Here is a 19,659-nt window from a genome sequence, read left to right as displayed (position 1 = left end):
TATAAATATATATAAAATATAATATATACATATATATAAACATAAAATTATATATAATTTTAATACATTACCGTTTGTAAATTCGAAAACTTGTAATTTTCTTGCATCTCACGAAAAGTTAACAAATTTTTTGAAAAAGTTTATTAAAATTGCAAACATTGCAATAGATTTTTAAAAATTTTTTAATTTCAAAATTAAAAATCACTTTGTAAAAAAAATTTGATAGAAAAAATACTAATTTTTAATTTTATATAATTTAGGAACAAAATAAAATCGGAACTAAAAAATAAATTTACAGTTTAATTTCTCCTCTTTAAAATACATTCTTGAAAACTTCTCTATAATGTTTTTCACTGAGATACTTAATTTTTCATGAGATGCGAGAAAATCATAAAATGAGAATTGTTCCCGAATTATTACGGTAGTACATCAATCGAAATATGTTGAATCAGTGCAAATTTATTGTTTGGATTAAAAATAACTTTACGCTATATATTAATTTTTTAAGAATCTTTGTAAAATATATAAAAACTCAAAGAAGTCATTTCAGCAATGCTCAGTTTGTCAAGATAATTCAAAGCTGTTACATATGAACAAATATGCAATAAAATCATTCCATTCGTTGGATCTTAAAGAGAGCTCTTAAGATTCCCAGAATCTTTCGAAATCGAAATTCTAAAATTCGCGAATTTCAGATGCCGAGAGATTTTTTTGTACATTTTACGTAAAAAGTAACTGTAACGGTAATGCGTTACTTTATGAAATAACATTCCCAATCCTGTAAATACGTTCTATATGGTTTATCGCTTTGCAGAGGATGCGTCCTAAATTTTTTTGGGGTGCTCTAATTTTTCGCGCGAATGACGTTAAAAATTAGACCAACGCTAAAATATCCTGCCCAATTCTGAACGAAGATCGCGTAACGTTCCTCGAGTTTCTCTATTCATGCCACCGTTCCTGCAACATCCGCGGCCGTTATTACTTGACCCCGTGCACGTTCACCATGTGACAGCGCATGGTGTATTTTCGCGTGAAGACGGTCTGACAGATCGGGCAGATCGTGTCGCCCCTGTGTATACTGCGATGATGGGCTAGGGAATCGCCACGATTGTAGGTTCGGCCGCAGACGTCGCACACCCAACGACCGCTTTCCACGACGTAGTGCAGCTTAGTTCTGCGCCTGGCCCCGTCGAGAATGAGGCTCATTTGCTGCGGTGGCTCAGGTGGTAGTTGTTGTTGTAGTGGTGGTTGTTGCGGTTGATGCTTCCCATAATTGTGCTCTGATTCTGCGCACACAATCCAAAGTGTTTCCCATACACACACGGTCTCATACTTTATTGTAATAATTTCATCGTGCGCGAAGAGATGCTTTTCTCTGGTTTTTTTCTTGTCTTTTTTTTGTGCTTCGTCAGTTCGCGGTTTCAGTTGTTTTCGATGTGTTAATTGTTGTTTTTTTTTGCTCGAAGATACGATAATGAGATAATCCCGATAAGCACACATCGGTACACAATAGATTTTCTTTTATAGTCGGGACACTAGAGTAATTCAAAATTATGAAAGACTGAGAGCAATAACATGCTTAACTAGAATTGAAAAAGAATTTAGCACCGAAATAAACGATAATAAAGATAATAAATCATTCATAAAGTTTTGTATATAGCGGTTTAAAAAATATCGTTTAAAAAAGTTAAGTAAACTGTTATTGAGTGATAGGATATTGAGTGATATATAGCATATAAATTATATCAAATTTTCTAAATACTATAACATGTATAATAATATTCCATTATATAATATATACTATCACATTATAAATTATGTATTAATCCTTATTACATTATATTATACGATAAAATGAAAACTAAGATAGAGAATTCTAAGACTCTAAGAAGTTTAACAAGAGAAATCTTGAGTCCTCGGAAAATTTTTTCTATATATAAATACATAAAAGATTTTTATAGTTATTACCAAAAAAACCAAAATTTTAAAGACCGTTTGAATGAAACATATTAAATATGAGATGTGTGCTTATAAAATATTAATGCACGGCTAAATCTAAATGTTAAATTTAGATAATTAATTATACGCTGCATCGCACTAAATGCTTCATTTTTATTGTGGATGAGTGTAAGTTTGGTCTCAGGCCGTCAGGGGCACGTTCAAAAATATGAGAGGAAACGACCCATCATGAACATTTAAATTATATTTAAAAATACATTATATCTATCACAAAATAAATTATAGAATATGACTACTTAAAAAAAATCGATATTACAAGGACTTTTAAATGTAACAATATTTTCTAATAAATTATAAATTGTCATTTTAATGATTAAATTATAATTATATGTTCATTCAATGCTGACTCAATTACTAAAAATACAAATATTTCAATAAAGATCCACTGGCTATAATTAATTTGTAATACTACGAGTAAGTGTGCACGTGTTTTTTTGAGAGGGCTAAGCACTAATTTCTAATAAATAATAAGAAATCATTAATGTGTAATTTCTATTCCTAATTATTATTGTATTAATTTTAACTGATGGATCGACCCTTCATACATCGTACTCGCCAACGCATTTTGTGTCGAGTATGTGTACCGTACATTAATACAACTGTCGGGATTCTGTGTTAAGAACTCTTAACCAATGTGAGTAGGTACAATTCCCATAAGCATATTCAATGAAGCCTCCAGCCAGAAACGAAAAGGAGAATTCTTTGGAAGTGCCGAAATGTCAAAAAGCTTGCAGATATAAAGACATGCGAAACTTTATCTCCTACATCAGTAAAGAAACAAACTTTTCTCCAAACGCTTGTGTGTAAGCTCTTGAGAGTCTAACGACAGAACCGACATTTTAAAATAACCAGGATTCTTACCGTTAATTTATTTTATTCCTAATTTGTTGCTCGCTGCGCGCTATCATTTCAATTTGTCTATTAACGCATTAGACTGCGCATAGCCTTGCTCGTGTTAATCCAAAAGATACAATTGTTTTTTACAATCATTTTATTAGAAACTCGTAGCATTATTAGATGGCATCGAGTATCATCAGAAGTTATCGTACTTCCGATAATAATACAGTTTATTAAACATATGTAAATACTGCTACTATACGTACAAAAAATTTCGAAACGCACGACGTAAGATTATTACAAACACATAAGATAATATATGATATAACAACACTTTAGCGAGAATATTTACATAATACATGTTCACTCCAAATTATTCTAACGTAAAGTACCCGACATGTATCTGTCTCTAAGTGTGTAAGTCTTGCTTTCATAACACTGTATTAAACGTTACATCTTTTCATTACACATATAAAATTAAACGTGTCTATACTGTCTTTTATGTGTGTGTGTGTGTGTGTGTGTGTGTGTGTGTGTGTGTGTGTGTGCGCGCGCGCGCGCGCGTGTGTAAAATATGTAATTATACAAAATGATAATTTTTTAAATAAGCACTTTGTTTGTATTAATTGATTAATCTCATTATTCTGTTCTAAAAGTATAATATTAAAGTACGATTATAAAAAAATCAATATAGCTTACACGACATTTGATACTTCATGTCCATAAAGTATAAATATCTATCTTGTAAACTACTAATATTTGTAAATTACTAATTGTAGTCTACTAATTTTTTGTATCTCTTAATACTTTTACGTATGTGCAGAATAATTACAGAAATCACATTATGTAAAAAAAATTATATAACTTCATTTAAAAAAATTGAAGATCATGAAATTTTAGAGATTTGTAGAGAATCTATCACCTAAAGAGAATCATCAAAAGATGTGTTCCTCGTAATAAAGTTCCATTTGAAACATTTTTTGGAATAACGAATTGTTTGAGAGATAATTGCGTTCCAAGTTTTAAATGGGACACATACAGAGCATATATACAGGATGTTTCGTAAATACCGTAACAACGTTCAAGGATAGATTTCTGAGATTGATCATTGAGATGAGATCATTTTGAAATAAAAAGTTTAATACCAAATGTTGAGACTATAATAGTTTTTGGATTATAAACATTTAAAGTTAGCGAATCATATTGCTTACAGTTCGCGTGCTCAAGTGCGGCACTACACTAAAAGCGAACACTGCATCCAGCGAACAAGCTGATGTTATGTGTTGTCATTCTGACAACACATGACAAAATAACGTTTTTAATTTTGATGTTAAAATTACGGTACTTATTTTCTGGGCGACTTGCCGTTTCTCTTATTAATATCGATATAAGGATTACATATGCAAATATTATTTTGAAGAAGATTGTTTTTATTAACATTTTTGCAAAACGCATCGTGCAATCACATTTGTTTCAGAAATCTGTCATCAATTTCATATCTTACAAATTATAAGATATGAAATTGATAGCAGATTTCTGACAAAAATATTATCTGAATTTGTGCTTTATGTAAAAATAAAAAATATTATTATAAAAAAGAAAAGGTTGCACAATCGTTTGCAGAAATGTCAATAAAAACAATCTTATATTCGCATATGTAATCCTTAAATTTCCTTAAATCGATATTAACAAGAAAGGCGAACAAATTAACGTCCGTCTTTAACAGTTTGTATTAATACAATCAGTTCTATTTTCACCAATTACGTTGTAGCTAACCCGCATTTGCTGCATCATAATTGGCTAAAATAGAACCGACAACCGGCAATCATAATCAGCAACCTGTAGTGTGATTATGGCTTTACGTTACATCTGAGCGCGCGAACTTAAGGCGGTATGATTCGCTAATTTTAAATGCTTAGAATTAAAAACTTATTATAGTCTCAATATTTTAATAATTAAGACTTTTTCGTTTCAAGATGATCTCAGAATCTATTCTTAAGCTTATTTATAGTTTTTGAGACACCTTACATATATATATGTATGTGTGTGTGCGTGCGTGTTTGTGTGTGCGCGTGCGTGTTTTGTGTGTGTGTGTGTGTGTGTGTGTGTACATATTAATATATTATATTAATATACCAGATTAACAGAATTATACTGACGAAAACAAATCAAATTCTAGAAACAATTATGTTTAGAATTAAATGTGCAATGAGATAGTATGAACCAAATCTAAAATCAATATAGATTTAGTTAGAAAATCAATAATAACAAAAAATATTTTTACGTATTTAATATTACTAGTCCATAAAAAAAATTTTTTATTTTAAAATAGATAAGATGTTTCTCATAAATTTTTGGATTCTGAAAACGATGTCGCCAAATTTCGCCAGCATGTCAGATTTTCGAAATAATACAATAAAAAGTGCAATAAATATCAAAATTCATTATGTGAAAATATTACACTATGTATATGTGCATCGATAACTCCAACTTATAAATATATATGTACGTATATCTTCATTATTATAGGCAAGAAATACTGTTTTATTGTTAGTAAATCTCTATATTTAAATCTTCTATATAAAAATTATAATGTATAAAAATTACCAGAATATTATAAAAAATAAATAATAATAAAAAATATTTAAAAAATACATTTTAAAAGCTGAACAAAATATCTATTGCTTCTGATCAGAATTTTAATATAAGGTTAATTTTCTTTATAAAAAAAATGTTAAACACAAAAGTCATTTTTAACGCAATTTAAGTTTCAATTATTTCAGAAATCTCATGTTGATCAGATTTGAAAGTGTGATTTGCAACATTGTTTTCAGCACTCAAAAATATACAAGAAACGGCTGGTTCAAAATAATTTTCGAGTATAAACTAATCGCTTTGCAATGTTATATGCAGTGTTATAAACGTCTTTAAAACTTCCCTAAATATTAAAAATTATTGTACATCCTTAAACACTTTTAACATTACACTTCTATTTCATGGCACGTCAATTAAATCAATATAAATTTTTCCGATCGTAAAGAATATTTCAAAAATAAAAATACTTCATCGTTATAGAACTAATTTGGCAAGATTTTTATTTTTTATATCAAAATATACAAAATAAAAAATTTTAGTTATTCATTATTTATAAATAATAAAAAATATCATCAATAAAAAACATCTCTCTTTGTTGCTATTAAAGAGAAATTAATATTAAAATTATTGCAAAAAGTAAATAGTGTGTAATGTAAATGCATTTCTACTAAAATTGCTAGTTCATATTTGTCAATACATTATTACAATAGTAGTGCATTATTAGTGGAATCTTTTGTTAAATCTTGGTCTATACTATTTTTCAATTATTATCTATGTTTTCTTCTTTAAAGGGTATCTTATAAGGATATACTTTAGTATTTTTTATCTGAAATATATCTTTCCTTAGTATATAATCGACGACAATCTTTAGTTCGACGAGATATCTTAACTTTCGATATTAACATGTTCGCTGCCATGATGATCATTAAGTAAAATTAAAGTATTCATGCAAAATATTCATGACAAATGTATTCGTCTTTCTGATACAAAATTATAATTAAAAAATAAAAATATAATCAATATTAAAGTAAAAAGTGTAATCTTAAATCATGTATCAAAGTAATCTTAAAAATACATCAGAGTGAATTAGAAGATATTATTTATTCAACAGATTTTCAAGGAACTTTAATCGGTGATGTGATGCACTATGTTGAAACAACGCAAACAAAAGTGAGGTTTGTCAATGCAATCGTTACAAAACGTTGTTACTTCGACGGGCTTATGGTTTTTTAATACTGTAATGTTCTTCTCGTAACATCTCTTACAGGGTTTCCTTACTTGCCTAGCTAGTCCCTTCTTTCTTTGGATCTTATGACGTGATATGTTCCGTGTTACAGGACTTGAAGATCTATCAGGAGGCTCGTCTTCGAGACAGTAGGTATTTAGATAGGAGGATCTAGTAGGTAGACATCTACTCAGGTAGATTGCCAATTCTTTTAGAGATTCTACAACAGACATACGATTTTGTACCATTATACTATGTGTATAATAATTTAGAATGTTATAATGTAATAATTTGGAAACTAGATTTTTATACAATTTAACTAAACTGAAATACTGTCGTTCGACCCATGTTAAGATAGAATTTTTGTTGATTATAATGATTGTAATCATTTTTAGCTTAGCACGTAAATTCTTATGCATAATTCATTTTTCTTTTCCTTTTTTTTTTCTTAAATGTAATCTCATTTATCAACTACAACGAAGGGTACATCTCGCTTGTTCTTTCATTTTCAAATACTAAAATATGTTATCTATATATATTACGATATTGTAATGCAGTTGTTATATTGTCGATGCAAAATTTGTTTGACAGCGAACATATCAAATACTTTAAAAATTAAGCTCGTTCTAAACTTGAAATTATTCAGGGAATATATCCCCCTTATTTGCACTCTGTTGAAATTTAGTTATATTTTAAGTTGTTTAACTTTCGTCTTTAAGTACTTAAGCCTCTTATAATATATTTGTTGACAAATATTAAGCTATATAAACACAAATCTTTTTAAACTATCTTCCCGCGAGATATTCCGCGTAACGATTAACTTCGCGTAAAATCATCACAAGAAAACCGGTGGAAGAACCCGAAAAAGAAGCCTGGGGAGGAAAGAGAGTCATCACTTTTGAAAGTTTGATTGGACGTCGAACACACTGAATGTGTGCTGACGTTTGTGGATGCGCAGCAAGTGTGCCTTCATGTCGTAACTTCGACTGAAGATGCGCTGGCAAATCGGGCACCTGGTCTGGCCCGTGTGCAAGTCCTTGTGCAGTGTCAACGACATGGGGTGCTTGAAACCTTTCCAACAAATTCTACAGCGAAACAAGAGGCCGTCCGCCGCAGCGCCGGACTGACCGTAATCGTCATCCGGGACGAGCTCGGCGACGCCGTCGTCGTCGTCGCCATCCGCGGCATGTTCTACAAAGAAAACAACAAACACACAACGTCACCACGCATTGCTACACAACGCCGGCGAATGTAAAACACGCGCGCGTTTTTTTCCCAGTCGAAGCCAAATCTCGAGGGTAAGTGGTAACATCCCCATCGCGTGTCGTTCCAACCCTTCTCGGAGAAGCTAGATTCTAATACCCATCCCGTAAAAAACGGCGTGGCTGATCGTCAGAGAGAAGAATTTCAACGACTATCAAAGACTGCTTCAAAGACTTGGAAGCACTTCTTGGTAAAACTCGCAAAGTAAATGAACTATGCTATCAGATGTCGATCCTTCGAGATCATCATTTAGAATTATATAATTTTGTATTGCATTTTGTATAAAAAAAATGAATATAATTTATAAGTTTTTTCGATCTTTATGTACAGTTTATTTTTCAAAGAATAATACTTCTTCCCTTATTTTATATGAAATCATATTATTATCGTATATTAAATAATATTTCCAAATTATATATTCATAAATAAAATAAAATTATACAATATTCTCATTGATACAAATACATACCATTTACATTACAATATTTTGCAGATGCTTACTGCAATGAAAAAATATCTTGCGTACAATCTGAGACATAATTTTTATACAAGGAGACGCAAAATGAAATGAAATAAAAAAGAAATATATAAGATAGAAAGTGCTTCCAAATATTTGTAAGGCAACGATATTACGTCTCCTTCCGTCAGTTCCTGGCGTCTTTTTCCTATGACGTGCGTGATAAGCGCAAGCTAAGTAGAGCAAGCCTAATCAGATCAGACAGAGAAAACAGAAGACACACGACACCATTGAAGAGAGATTCAGAAGCTCGTTAAGCCCCCAGGCGTTCGAAAATATCTATAAAGAAGGATTCGTTTCTCGTGTATTTATCGTTAAAAAAGACGTAGTTCTTAAGAAAAGCATAGAAGTTCTTAAAAAATAGTCGTGTAATATTTTTTATTAATACGTTACGCTTCGTATATCTTGGCTGTGTACTTCACTTCAATTATTATTTCGTTTCCTAGAGAAAACGTCATTGTCTTTGCGCAAATTTGTAAAAAATTGAATTAAAAATTTTGAATTAAATTTTAACTTAAATAAAAAAAAATTAATTTCTCTAAAAGAAAATTTTCCATTATTTGCTGTAAAATTACAAAAACTTCATATATCATTTATTACATGTGCATATATTAAATGAAGTAAAACTTTACCTCAAATATTATATTTTGTAATAACTGGAACTTTGTAATATTTGGAATTTTTTAATAAAATAAAAAAAAATATTTAAACAAAAAAATGCTTGATTTTTTTCATTTTTTTTTTCAACAGCGTGTAAACGATGAAAATGATGTATGAATATTTTAATAGTAATCAGTCCACAGTTACTTATTGCGAAGTTTGCGATAATACTGCAATACGTGATCTGTCTTACAGTTAAATCTGCGACGCTAGCACGAGAATCCAAACAATCTTACTTCGCAGAGTAGTTGAACTTAATCTTACTGGGAGATCTTCGGAACTGTGCAGAGAGCGGATAATGCACCAGATTAATTTGGGTGACAGTTACGTTTGTTATATACCATACGCTTATATATATCTTATATATCTTGTTATATACTGAGTTTCTTGAAACTATCTTACAAGTGTAACGAATTAAATTGTGACAGCTACCTTAATTTGTCTAACGGATAGGAAATTGCTGTTCTTTGTACTTAATATTTTCTTAACAAATCGGTTACATCTGAATCTTCACGGTAACGATATTCTATACGAGATCGTAGGTAGATTCTGGATATATCCACGTGATAAATCTGGCTGATAAAACGTCAATACATTATATCGATAAGGCTCTATATATTGTATATATTAATAAGTCTTACGGAAAGAGTCGAAATTAAATTGGCTTTATTTTATCGTAAGCTGTAACCTCGTACTTAATTTTGTAACCTCGCATTAAATTTGTATTCCAAATAATGTCTTGATGTTAATATATTTATAACAAAGATGATCTTTATTAAATGAATCTTGAATGATCTTTATGAAATAAAATGTGCATTCATTAAGAATATGTCTTAGTTTATTCTTTTACATATGTATCTAATTCTTCAAATAAACGAATTTTAAACAAAATTTTCAAATAAACGTCAAATTAATTTCGACTATACTCTTGAGCGAAGAATGAAACAGTTATCTCGTGTACAGCGTAGCATCATACTGAGTATTTTTTAAAAATTATACTATCATTGTGTGATCGCATTCAACTAGTCGCAATCAATATGTCTATAAAGCATATAATATAAATAACAATGTACATTATTAACACGCACAAAATGTCTATGAAATGTCACGTAATCAATATGCGCACAATGTTTTATCGCCGTACGGATAGCACTCTAGTACATAGCATTACAAATACAACCGTCGCAAGTTATAAATACTAGTTTGGCATAAATATTTTGTATAGAGTACACATTGCCTAATGTCCATTTCTATCAATTTAGATTAACTTTAATCTCAGTTTAATCATTTATCCCCTTCCAGTTCTAAGAATTAGAAAAAGAATAAAGAGTAATTGAAGATTAAAGTTAATCTATATTGGTAGATATAGGTCTAAGTGAGGTACTAAGAGCCAAAGCAAAGGGAGAAACTCAAAGAAAAATGCTGATGAATTCTAGCCTTAAAGAAGAAAAATATCGTCATGATATAAGAGATCTAACAAAAAAAATATTTGTGACATAATCAATGTGTTTTTCTTATTGTAATAAATATTTCTGACTACAAAAAAATTCAGAAGTCAACGATATTTCTCTAACGGTATTTCCAGCCGACAAAATAAATTTTTTAACAAAACGTATGCTATCACTGCGAAATCACATCCTGCTAAACACAGGTCAATTCAATAACTCGATCCTATACGAAACTATATCTTGGGAAGTACTCGCTTTCAAAGAATACACAGAAGAGGCTCGCGTATATCGCGTCATGTACAGGCTGATCAAAGCGCTCTCTTTCTCTCTTTCTCTCTCTTCCTTTCTTTCTCTCTCTTTCTCTTTCAGTGTATGGACCTATTTCAAAGGTGTCCTCTCATACCGATTTCCACTTGCGGCTCGTACGATCGGTCCGATCGCGGAGCGGATGGAAGTTAGTCTTTTTTCACTGCCGACAGGGCGCTAAGACGGGGTTGGTGCTAGGGGGGTGGGATGTGCGGGATCGAGCGTATTTTGTGATAGTCGACGAAGCATGGCCAGCGGCACAAACAGGCATTGCAGGGCCAGCATTTGAAGCGGGTCTGCCTGAGCTTGCCGCGTGACGTTACCATGCCGCGCTGCTTGCAGTGCACGCACACTTTCCCGTGGCCGTTCGCTTTGCTGAGGCTATGCGGCTGACCAGATACGTACGTAAACCCTCCTGAAGAGAAACACAGTGTTGTGGCCAACAACAACAACAACAACAAACACAATGCTCGGTTGAGCCGTGTTGAGGGTTAGTCAGTTTTCTTAAGAAGTAGTAGGCGCGGTAGGTAGGGGCATGCAGGCAATCAGTTATATAGTTATACAATAATGAAAAAAAATTAAAGACACCTCTCCGTATATCATAAACCGTGACGGTATCAGCAGCAACAGCATCAGCAGCAGCACCACCAATCCCCAGCACCAACCACAACAATCCCATAATCGCAGCAGCGGTAGCCGCTAGAAAACCGTCTCTACAGAGTGCGTGTCTCATCGGCGATCTGATATACCATCGAACGCGCCTTTCTCATCGCGATCATTGTTGTTACTTCGCGCGAATTACAACCCGTTCGCGCATATGGTGGAATCGCCACGTGTTAGATTTCGATGCGCAGGCTCCTGTATTATCCCCGTGCATCTTTTAGGAAAAGAACTCACACGACGTTTTTTTTTTTTTGCGTCCCCTATACGTCGATATAATCGACCAGCGATTCTGAATTTGCTCGAGACAGTTCGTTGGATAGAGCGATATCAGTTCTCCTTCGATTAATGCAAGGACACGTGGATACATAAAGATTAGCGCTTCCGGGTCATCTCTGTAAACTTTGTTCCCTCGAATAATCTTTCAATTTTTTTCAGATATTTATCGTCAAAATTGTTGTACAAAGGTGGAAATAATCATAAGATAATTTATATCGCCTTTTCTGTCAATCAAGTGGTCTATCTAATCTCATTGTTCGTCGCAGGAGCTTCCGAAGAAGACTGCCTTCTCTGCCTATCGGCCATCAGAACAAAACCTTTTGTGGTTCAAAGAGGGAAATGTCTCTTTCGTGCGATCGATGACGCTGAAACGAGAACGCTGATTGCACGTAATTGCTTAGGACGCTGATTGCACGTAATTGCTTAGGATGCTCGCGTATCCAGCCTCCCGTGTTTCTTGACGGTGGGCTTCGTCGACCTCCTGCTGCGCAATTTGCGAGAGATCGATATTCCGACGAGATCCGTTTTTGTCGCGAACAAAAAGACGGCCTTATCGCAGGTTCATTGTTGTCGTCTTGTGGCAGGATGAGTTACGAATTGGCTCACTAAATGCTCTTCTAAATAGGAAACGCAAACTTCCACACAAGCACTCATCGTTCTCGATACGTTCGTTTTAATTTCTCTTCAATTTGGATCGTGACCTCGACAATGCACATCTACAACGACAGCCACAGAACTATCGGCGAGACACTCTCGTGTCGACGAAACAATTTTCAAGAACAATTCAATATCTTGGAAATAAAGAAATAACAGAAATCACTTGGAAGTAAGAAACTATGTGTTCAACTATAGGACATCAGTTCTCCTACTCCCAAGCTGTAATTGTCCTAAAACTGTTAAATCAATTTCGATCTATTTATCTAATGGCGTCTGTTTCTATCTTTTCACAAGATAAAGATAAGTGAACCCAATGTACCTTATAACTTAAATATAGTGATAGATATTGGAAATTTATTCTTTTTAATATTAAGTCACATTAATTGACTAAATATTCCATATCCAAGGTATCGTATTGTTCGATTAATATACGATCCGCAGCTTTATGCTCATAGATAGATTCACAATCGAGATTCAGTAAGCGAAAAAGACCACGTAACTAATCGACTTCGAAGCGAAACGCAACGAGTCATATTACGCGGAGACGATAACGACATTTTACGTAATAACATTAGTACTTGAAAAGAAGGAACAAGCTTTTTGATGTCGTGACTACTAAAAGAACTCATGCTTCTGCTTTAACGATCGTTGCTAAGATCTTGTATTACCTACCTGCCGAAACACTTATTTCTTTTTTTTCTTTTGTCTTTCTTTTTAATTTTTCTCCGGTTATATGTACTTGTAACCAAAGAATTTCGGGTCGGGTCAAGATACGTTTACAATCACCAGGCTCATGAGATTCTCGAGGAAAATATGTGTCGATAATCTTCCAAAATCCGTCATTGCTTTCGATTTGTGCATTTCGTTTTCGTTTAATTTTAATTCGAATATATGTATAGATACGATTAATTGACAATGAACTTAAACTGATGCATAAAGTGAGAAAGTATATATATAATAATGTGTAAATATAAAACATCAAAATAATTAATTCTCTTCTTATGTGTTTAATATGTATTTTATCAATAAAATGTCAAGAGAAATTTATAGATAATGAATCGCGCGCGCATCTAAAGTTTCGTTTCTATTATTCCCGTAAAATTCATTCTTCATCCACCTTCTTTCGTATGAATATATATTTAATAAACGATATTTATTTAATATATGTATTAAAAATAAAACTATGATATAAACGGTAAATAATCCGAAAACATGCTGTACCTTGGTACAGTTTTATAACTGATGCAATTTTATCCTATTATGCATCTTTATTTCCTTTAACATTTCTTTATTTAATCATGCAATCTATTGTTAGGCTTAATCTTTCTAGAGTTCTATTTTCCTATTAGGATATTAATATCGGAATCAGAATATCAAAAAACGCCGAAAATGACGGATTTCGAAGGAATATGCAACGAATATTGATCGCTGTATTTCCCATACGCACCCGTTTACCATATAGAATTTTGCTTCATACAAGAAGAGAAAGAACTGATCTTAAATTATCAAATATTAAGGAAGGATTGCACGCGCATGCCACTGTCACCAGAGCACCACCACCACCTGACTGCTTCAGAATTAGTTCGTATTTGCGCGAATATCTCATGATCTATGTAACGATACATTCTGCAAGTTAATAGAATCCTAATCCGAATACAGCGATCATTACGATCGCAGGAAGCTCGTGATTCGAAGAGTACGTGCGAAATTCGCAATTACGTCCGAGACAATTTTTATGAAATATATATATATAAATATTATTAATTTATTTATTTTTGTAATGATAATGATGTAATTATAGTAAAATTATGTTGCAATATCATCAATGGAAGATATTATTTTAACATCTTGGGTTGTCAATTAAAAACAAATAAATTTGGACGAAGCTCTCCTCATTCATAAAATATGAAATTTCTGAAAATATTCATTATCGAAACAGTATTTAAAAGGTTTTTTAGAGCATCTTGCTAAAAAATTAATTGCTATATAAATTATTAAAAGAGTTTTTGAAATCATATTAATAAAATTTCCCAAAATAAGCTTCGCCAAAACTTGCAGCAAATACTAATTCTATAAATTTGACTTGCACTGTTTCATTCTAACATTTAAAAATCAATATACCCGTACATTTAAGATTAACGTTACATGCAAATAAACCATGTGTGTATGTAGTGGGATTCGCGCTATACACACGAATTAGATATTTTTACGAAGAAGTTGCCTTGAACCAGTATCGAAAGGTATTTCTTATTTTAGTATATACACAGAAGTATGCTTACAGTTAGTGCGCATAAGGAACATAGTGGTGGCTTTGATCGAGTTATTAAAAAAAGGAATGTTGATGATTGTCGGCACACATACAGCACTTGGCAATGCTTACTAGTATCTACAGCTCAACCTACACCCGAGTGCCTGTACCATACATTTACATCCAAAACACCATGCACTCTGTACATTGAAGGTAAATCTCGATATAATCGGATGGAAATGAAAGTAGTCTTTTTCCCCTGTAAAACAGGGAATGTATCATACATATATATTTATCGTTAATGTTCAGAAATCTTTTCATAATAAGTTTGCAAACCTGATTCCGTTTAATAATGCAAGAGCAATCAGGTCAAAGAGAAAACAATTGACAGTATTTCACAGTATTGCAAAAACTAATGAAGTTTTAATAGCAATATATGTTATATAAAATAAAACGTGATGCCGTTTTTATAAAATGGTAAAAAGCGTTATCGATTTTTTTAATTATCTTTAAATACATATTTTGTAATGCTAGTAAGAACAGGTCCACGCGAAGAAAAAATTATGATTAAGATCTAAGATATTTGTTTTTTCAAATACTCGTTTTGTAAAGTAATAATAAATAAACGTTTCCACTGTGTAAATCTTATACTATCATTGTCTTTGGATTTAACCCTAATCTCTTTCTCTAATTATCATTTGTGTGCGTGTATAAGTAATGCAAAGCTGCATAGCTACCAAACCGTACAGTTTGATGTGAAAACGCAATCAACTAACTACCCCTCAAACTCAATAGATCATAATAGCACAATAAAAAGGAATCCTACCATCCTTCTTATTGTAATACAAAATAATTGTTACAGAATCTTAATCCATGAAACCAAGTAACTCCTATGATACTAATGTTTCATGTATCAAGATTTTTTAAGTATTGTTTTGGTTTTGTACCCACAGTACATGCAATTAATCCATCACCACTGAAGTTAGAATGCAGGTTTGTGTACAGAGCAGTTTATAATTGAAACTAATGTATAAAATTTTCTTATATTATCTATTCAAAATATCAGGTAAATACATATTTTTAAATATTAAAAGATTGCAAACGTATGAAGTATGTGGATCATGTGGATACAAAACTTAGAAGTTTGTTGTATTGCCATTATACTATCACATTATATTACTGTTACTATATGATACTTTAAATAATTTCTTGAATACTAATAGATGATTAAATATCAAATTTAAATAAAGATAATTTACTGTTCCAATATATTACAATCTCCAATTTGCGATTTAATAATTTATTTTTTACATTATATCTTAAATTAAAAATATTAATTTTCGAACTCTGATTTAAAAGATTAATTTAAATAATCTATGATTAAATATAATTAATAATTCGTTGAATCTACTGCAATTTCATGTTGTAATTATGTTGTAATGGCAAAACAACCTATCATACAATTTATAGATAATAACAAGAAAATAGATAATCACTTACCCTGTACCGCATCCTGTGTTGCTCTCTCTCCCGAAGTACTTGGTTTAGATAGTAGATGTCCTAACAGACAAAAAAAAATCATCAAACTGCGCAAAAACTAACAATTAATCAAGATAAATAAGATAAATAAGATTGAAAATTGACAACTTATCAAGATAAATTAGGTAAAAAATATTTTAGCAACTTCTAGAAATTATCACATACGAAGATACTTACCAACATCTGATTGATGTTTGCTGTCCAAACCATCCGATTGACTCGTGTAAAATGTTTGACTGATGTCGACCTTCTGTTCGTGATCAGGCGTGGTCGATGACGTATCGTCTATAGTAATCTTATTCAGTGCATTGTCACCTATACTCTGATCTTCATAACTACAACTGCTACCATCTTGTTCCAAATATTCCGGCATCTCCAGCTTTAAGTTCGGCATGAGGGGAATTATTTCGACTGGATCGGAGCCCGGTCCCGTCTGATTTTCCGCCGTTTTCCCATCGGAATCTTTCGCATTGATCCCTGCCGAATTCTTCTCCGCATTCATATTCGTATTTTCTCGAATTTTTCTCCTTTTATTTGGCGGTACTTCGGGTTGTAATTCAATGGCATGGTATGGCATCGGAGACGATGGGGACTTGTTCCTCTTATTATCCCCCGTGGATTTACCGGAAGTGTTCTGCAGTTGAACTTCAGGCTCGTTGGGAATTTCTATGTCATCCTTAAAAGTAATATGATACATAAATAAGATGCTAAATTATACAATGCTAAAGTAGTTAGCTATTAAAAAGCCAGGTTAGATTTCTGAATTTGTTATCCTATACTACAGTACTAGGATTTTTCAATAAGAAAAAAATATATATATTCAATCAAGATGTAAATAAAATATCCGAAATATGAACTTAATTAATTGGTGATAAATAAATCGTAGTACTATGTTATTCTATAAGAGACATTTTCAAATAATAACAATGATAAATTAAAAAAACAAATAAATAAATTCAAGTCTCCAGAGAATTGAGCAAGGAATTTATATTCTCTTTCCATTAACAAAATCGAAGACTATAGTTTTCAAGCAATTAAGAATAGTAATAAATATGATAGCGAGTTAATGCATGTACGCACTCTTTCTAAAATTCATTATAACTACAGTAGAGAAAGAGAGAGTGGGGAGGGGGGAGGGAGGGAGTAACAGAGAACTTATAAACATATTATTTTATTCAGTTGCTTTTCTATCTGAGATCAATATTTCTGGAATTATAAATTATTTTATATACTAATAACTCACTTCTACTAGAGTGTCATCTTTTCCTGTGCCATCTGTAAGACCTTGTACTGCCAAGAGTTCTGCCGTTGTGAGAAAACTTGCTAGTTGCTCTTGAATAACATTCACTTCGCCTTGGTACATGAAATCTACCAAGGCAGCCAAGTCGTCAAATTTTACATTGCGGAATATTATGATGGGATGCTGGCACGGATTTTCCTATATAATAAATAATTGTTACAAAAATGTTTCTATATTTAAACACATAATAAATGAACTAGAAATGTATGCATTTACCTTAAATAAATCTCTAAAGTATGTACTACATGCTGACAATAGCATTTTGTGTGCCCTGATTTTTTTGCCTTCACAGCTCAAAGTAACATCCACGAGATCTTCATCTGACCTCAATGTTTCAAAAGCACAAGTAATGTGTTTTAAATAATTGTTCCATCTAAGAGAGAACTGTTGACTGGAACCCATTCTGCTTCCTTAAATATAGAGATAAATTTATATATTAGATTATGTTCATATAATAACTTGATAATATTCATAACATAAAAATTTATATCATTGATTTGAATAAAAATATATAAAACTTTATTAAATGAATTGAAAGACTTGCTGCAACAATGGATCAACAAACATTTAATAAAAATGGAATAAATGAACTCCAAAATTAGTGATGAAAAAAATATTAGTATCACATGTTTGGCTATATTGTTGTGGATACTACCATTCCAGCAAATCCTTCAAATAAAATAATCAGCAATTATTGCATTTATAACACAATTATCTTTATTCCACATTTATTATAACATTGATATTATTATTAGAAAACTACATACAAAAAAGCTCAATACTTACAAAAACCATATGTACATATATTTTAGACAAAATCATGTAATGTAACACAAGATATAGATATCGTTGTATAAAAAAGTAAGAGACTCGGACAAGTGAACATAATCAAACAGTATCTGAAAGGTTATCTAGAATACTATTGTTATCCGATAAAAGTTTACCTTAATTGCCCTGAGGAGTGTAAAACAAGCGAATCGAGAGAACTCCCAAGGGAAGGCCGTGTATCGCGGGGCAAGGAGTACCGGGAGAGCCCCGCGACTGCGACTACTGCGAGACCGATTCGCAAACGGATCGAAGTGGAGGAGGAGGAGAAGGAGAAGGAGGAGGAGGAGGAGGAAGAGAAGGAGGCGGTTGCGGTGGACGACTCCGAACTCGGTCGCGTTACGGTGGCGTTACCGCGATCGCGCGGGCAACAAACTAGCCACACACTTCACGTGAAACAGGAATTGTAAACAGCCAAACTAGCCGCACTCTCATGGAATTGTGGAAGCAACACCGTCAGGGAGACCGCCGTCGCGCCGTACACTTTCTCTCGATCCCCGCTCTTTTTTTTTCTCTTTCCTCTACTTTGTCGCTCGCTTGTTCGTTCCCTCTCTTTTTCCCTCACTCACGATCTCATGTGATCTTAGCTAACGAGCCGCGTGTCGTCACAAAAGTACATCGCATCCCCGCGGTATGTTACGCGCTTCGAGAAACCGTTGTCCCGCGTCGTGTTCCTTCACAACAAGCCACACTTCACAAGCGAATGACAGCTGGCGGCCATTTTCAGTACGGTAATACGCGTATAGGACTATGGGATGTGCGAGAAGCCTGACCACCCTCCTTCCTGACCCCTTCCATAGCAGCGGCGCGATGAGCGCGATTCGTGTAATGTCACGTGGTACGAGTAGGTGCACGATTATTGGCCAACGCGGACCATACGCGGCAATATTCCTACGTTCTCTTGGAGCGCGAGTTTTAAAGCTTTAGTATACTATAGTGCAAAAGTCCTCCATTTTTTACTTTATGCCCGTATTTATAATCAGGCCTTATATTTAAGGCTTTCTTAAATTTATCTTCAGATACTCTACGATTTCATTGGCTACTGAGCATTTAAAGGGTCCTCTACATAAAAGTCGTAGGCGATCATGGAGTCTTAAGTCATAGGAAACCAATTCTAATTCTTCTAATCGAGTATTCTCCTTATATTTGATTGCAATTGGTTGGTTTCCTACGACTTAAACCTCCACGACCATCTACGACTTTCATGCAGAGGATCCTTAAAGATAAATTTAAGGAAGTCTTAAGTACAAGGTCTGACTATGAATACGGGCATTACTGTAC

At 32.9% G+C, this 19,659-nt stretch overlaps 1 protein-coding gene across 8 annotated transcripts in view; it reads right to left on the bottom strand.

The window, feature by feature from the left end:
• LOC108753348 (broad-complex core protein-like) overlaps window positions 1–19,176 on the bottom strand; it is a 42,608-nt gene extending 23,432 nt beyond the window's left edge. For 5 of the 8 annotated variants that reach the window (XM_018494858.1, XM_018494860.1, XM_018494859.1 and 2 more), the window contains exons 1-5: window positions 18,498–19,176; window positions 17,770–17,963; window positions 17,497–17,691; window positions 16,431–16,929; window positions 16,215–16,274 (exon numbers count right to left, since the gene is read on the bottom strand). In XM_018494858.1, the coding sequence (XP_018350360.1) occupies window positions 16,215–16,274; window positions 16,431–16,929; window positions 17,497–17,691; window positions 17,770–17,955 (940 nt within the window). In that variant the 5' untranslated portion in view covers window positions 17,956–17,963; window positions 18,498–19,176. Of the gene's footprint in view, window positions 1–581; window positions 1,287–6,576; window positions 6,897–6,947; window positions 7,868–16,214; window positions 16,275–16,430; window positions 16,930–17,496; window positions 17,692–17,769; window positions 17,964–18,497 lie in introns of those variants that run through there. The other 3 variants (XM_018494854.1, XM_018494853.1, XM_018494855.1) reach the window with 3 other exon arrangements.
• Between the last annotated feature and the right edge of the window lie 483 nt (window positions 19,177–19,659).

Source organism: Trachymyrmex septentrionalis, unplaced genomic scaffold (assembly GCF_001594115.1).
Source record: "Trachymyrmex septentrionalis isolate Tsep2-gDNA-1 unplaced genomic scaffold, Tsep1.0 scaffold69, whole genome shotgun sequence".
Lineage (NCBI taxonomy): Eukaryota > Metazoa > Arthropoda > Insecta > Hymenoptera > Formicidae > Trachymyrmex > Trachymyrmex septentrionalis.
This window is presented reverse-complemented; position numbering and strand designations above follow the sequence as displayed.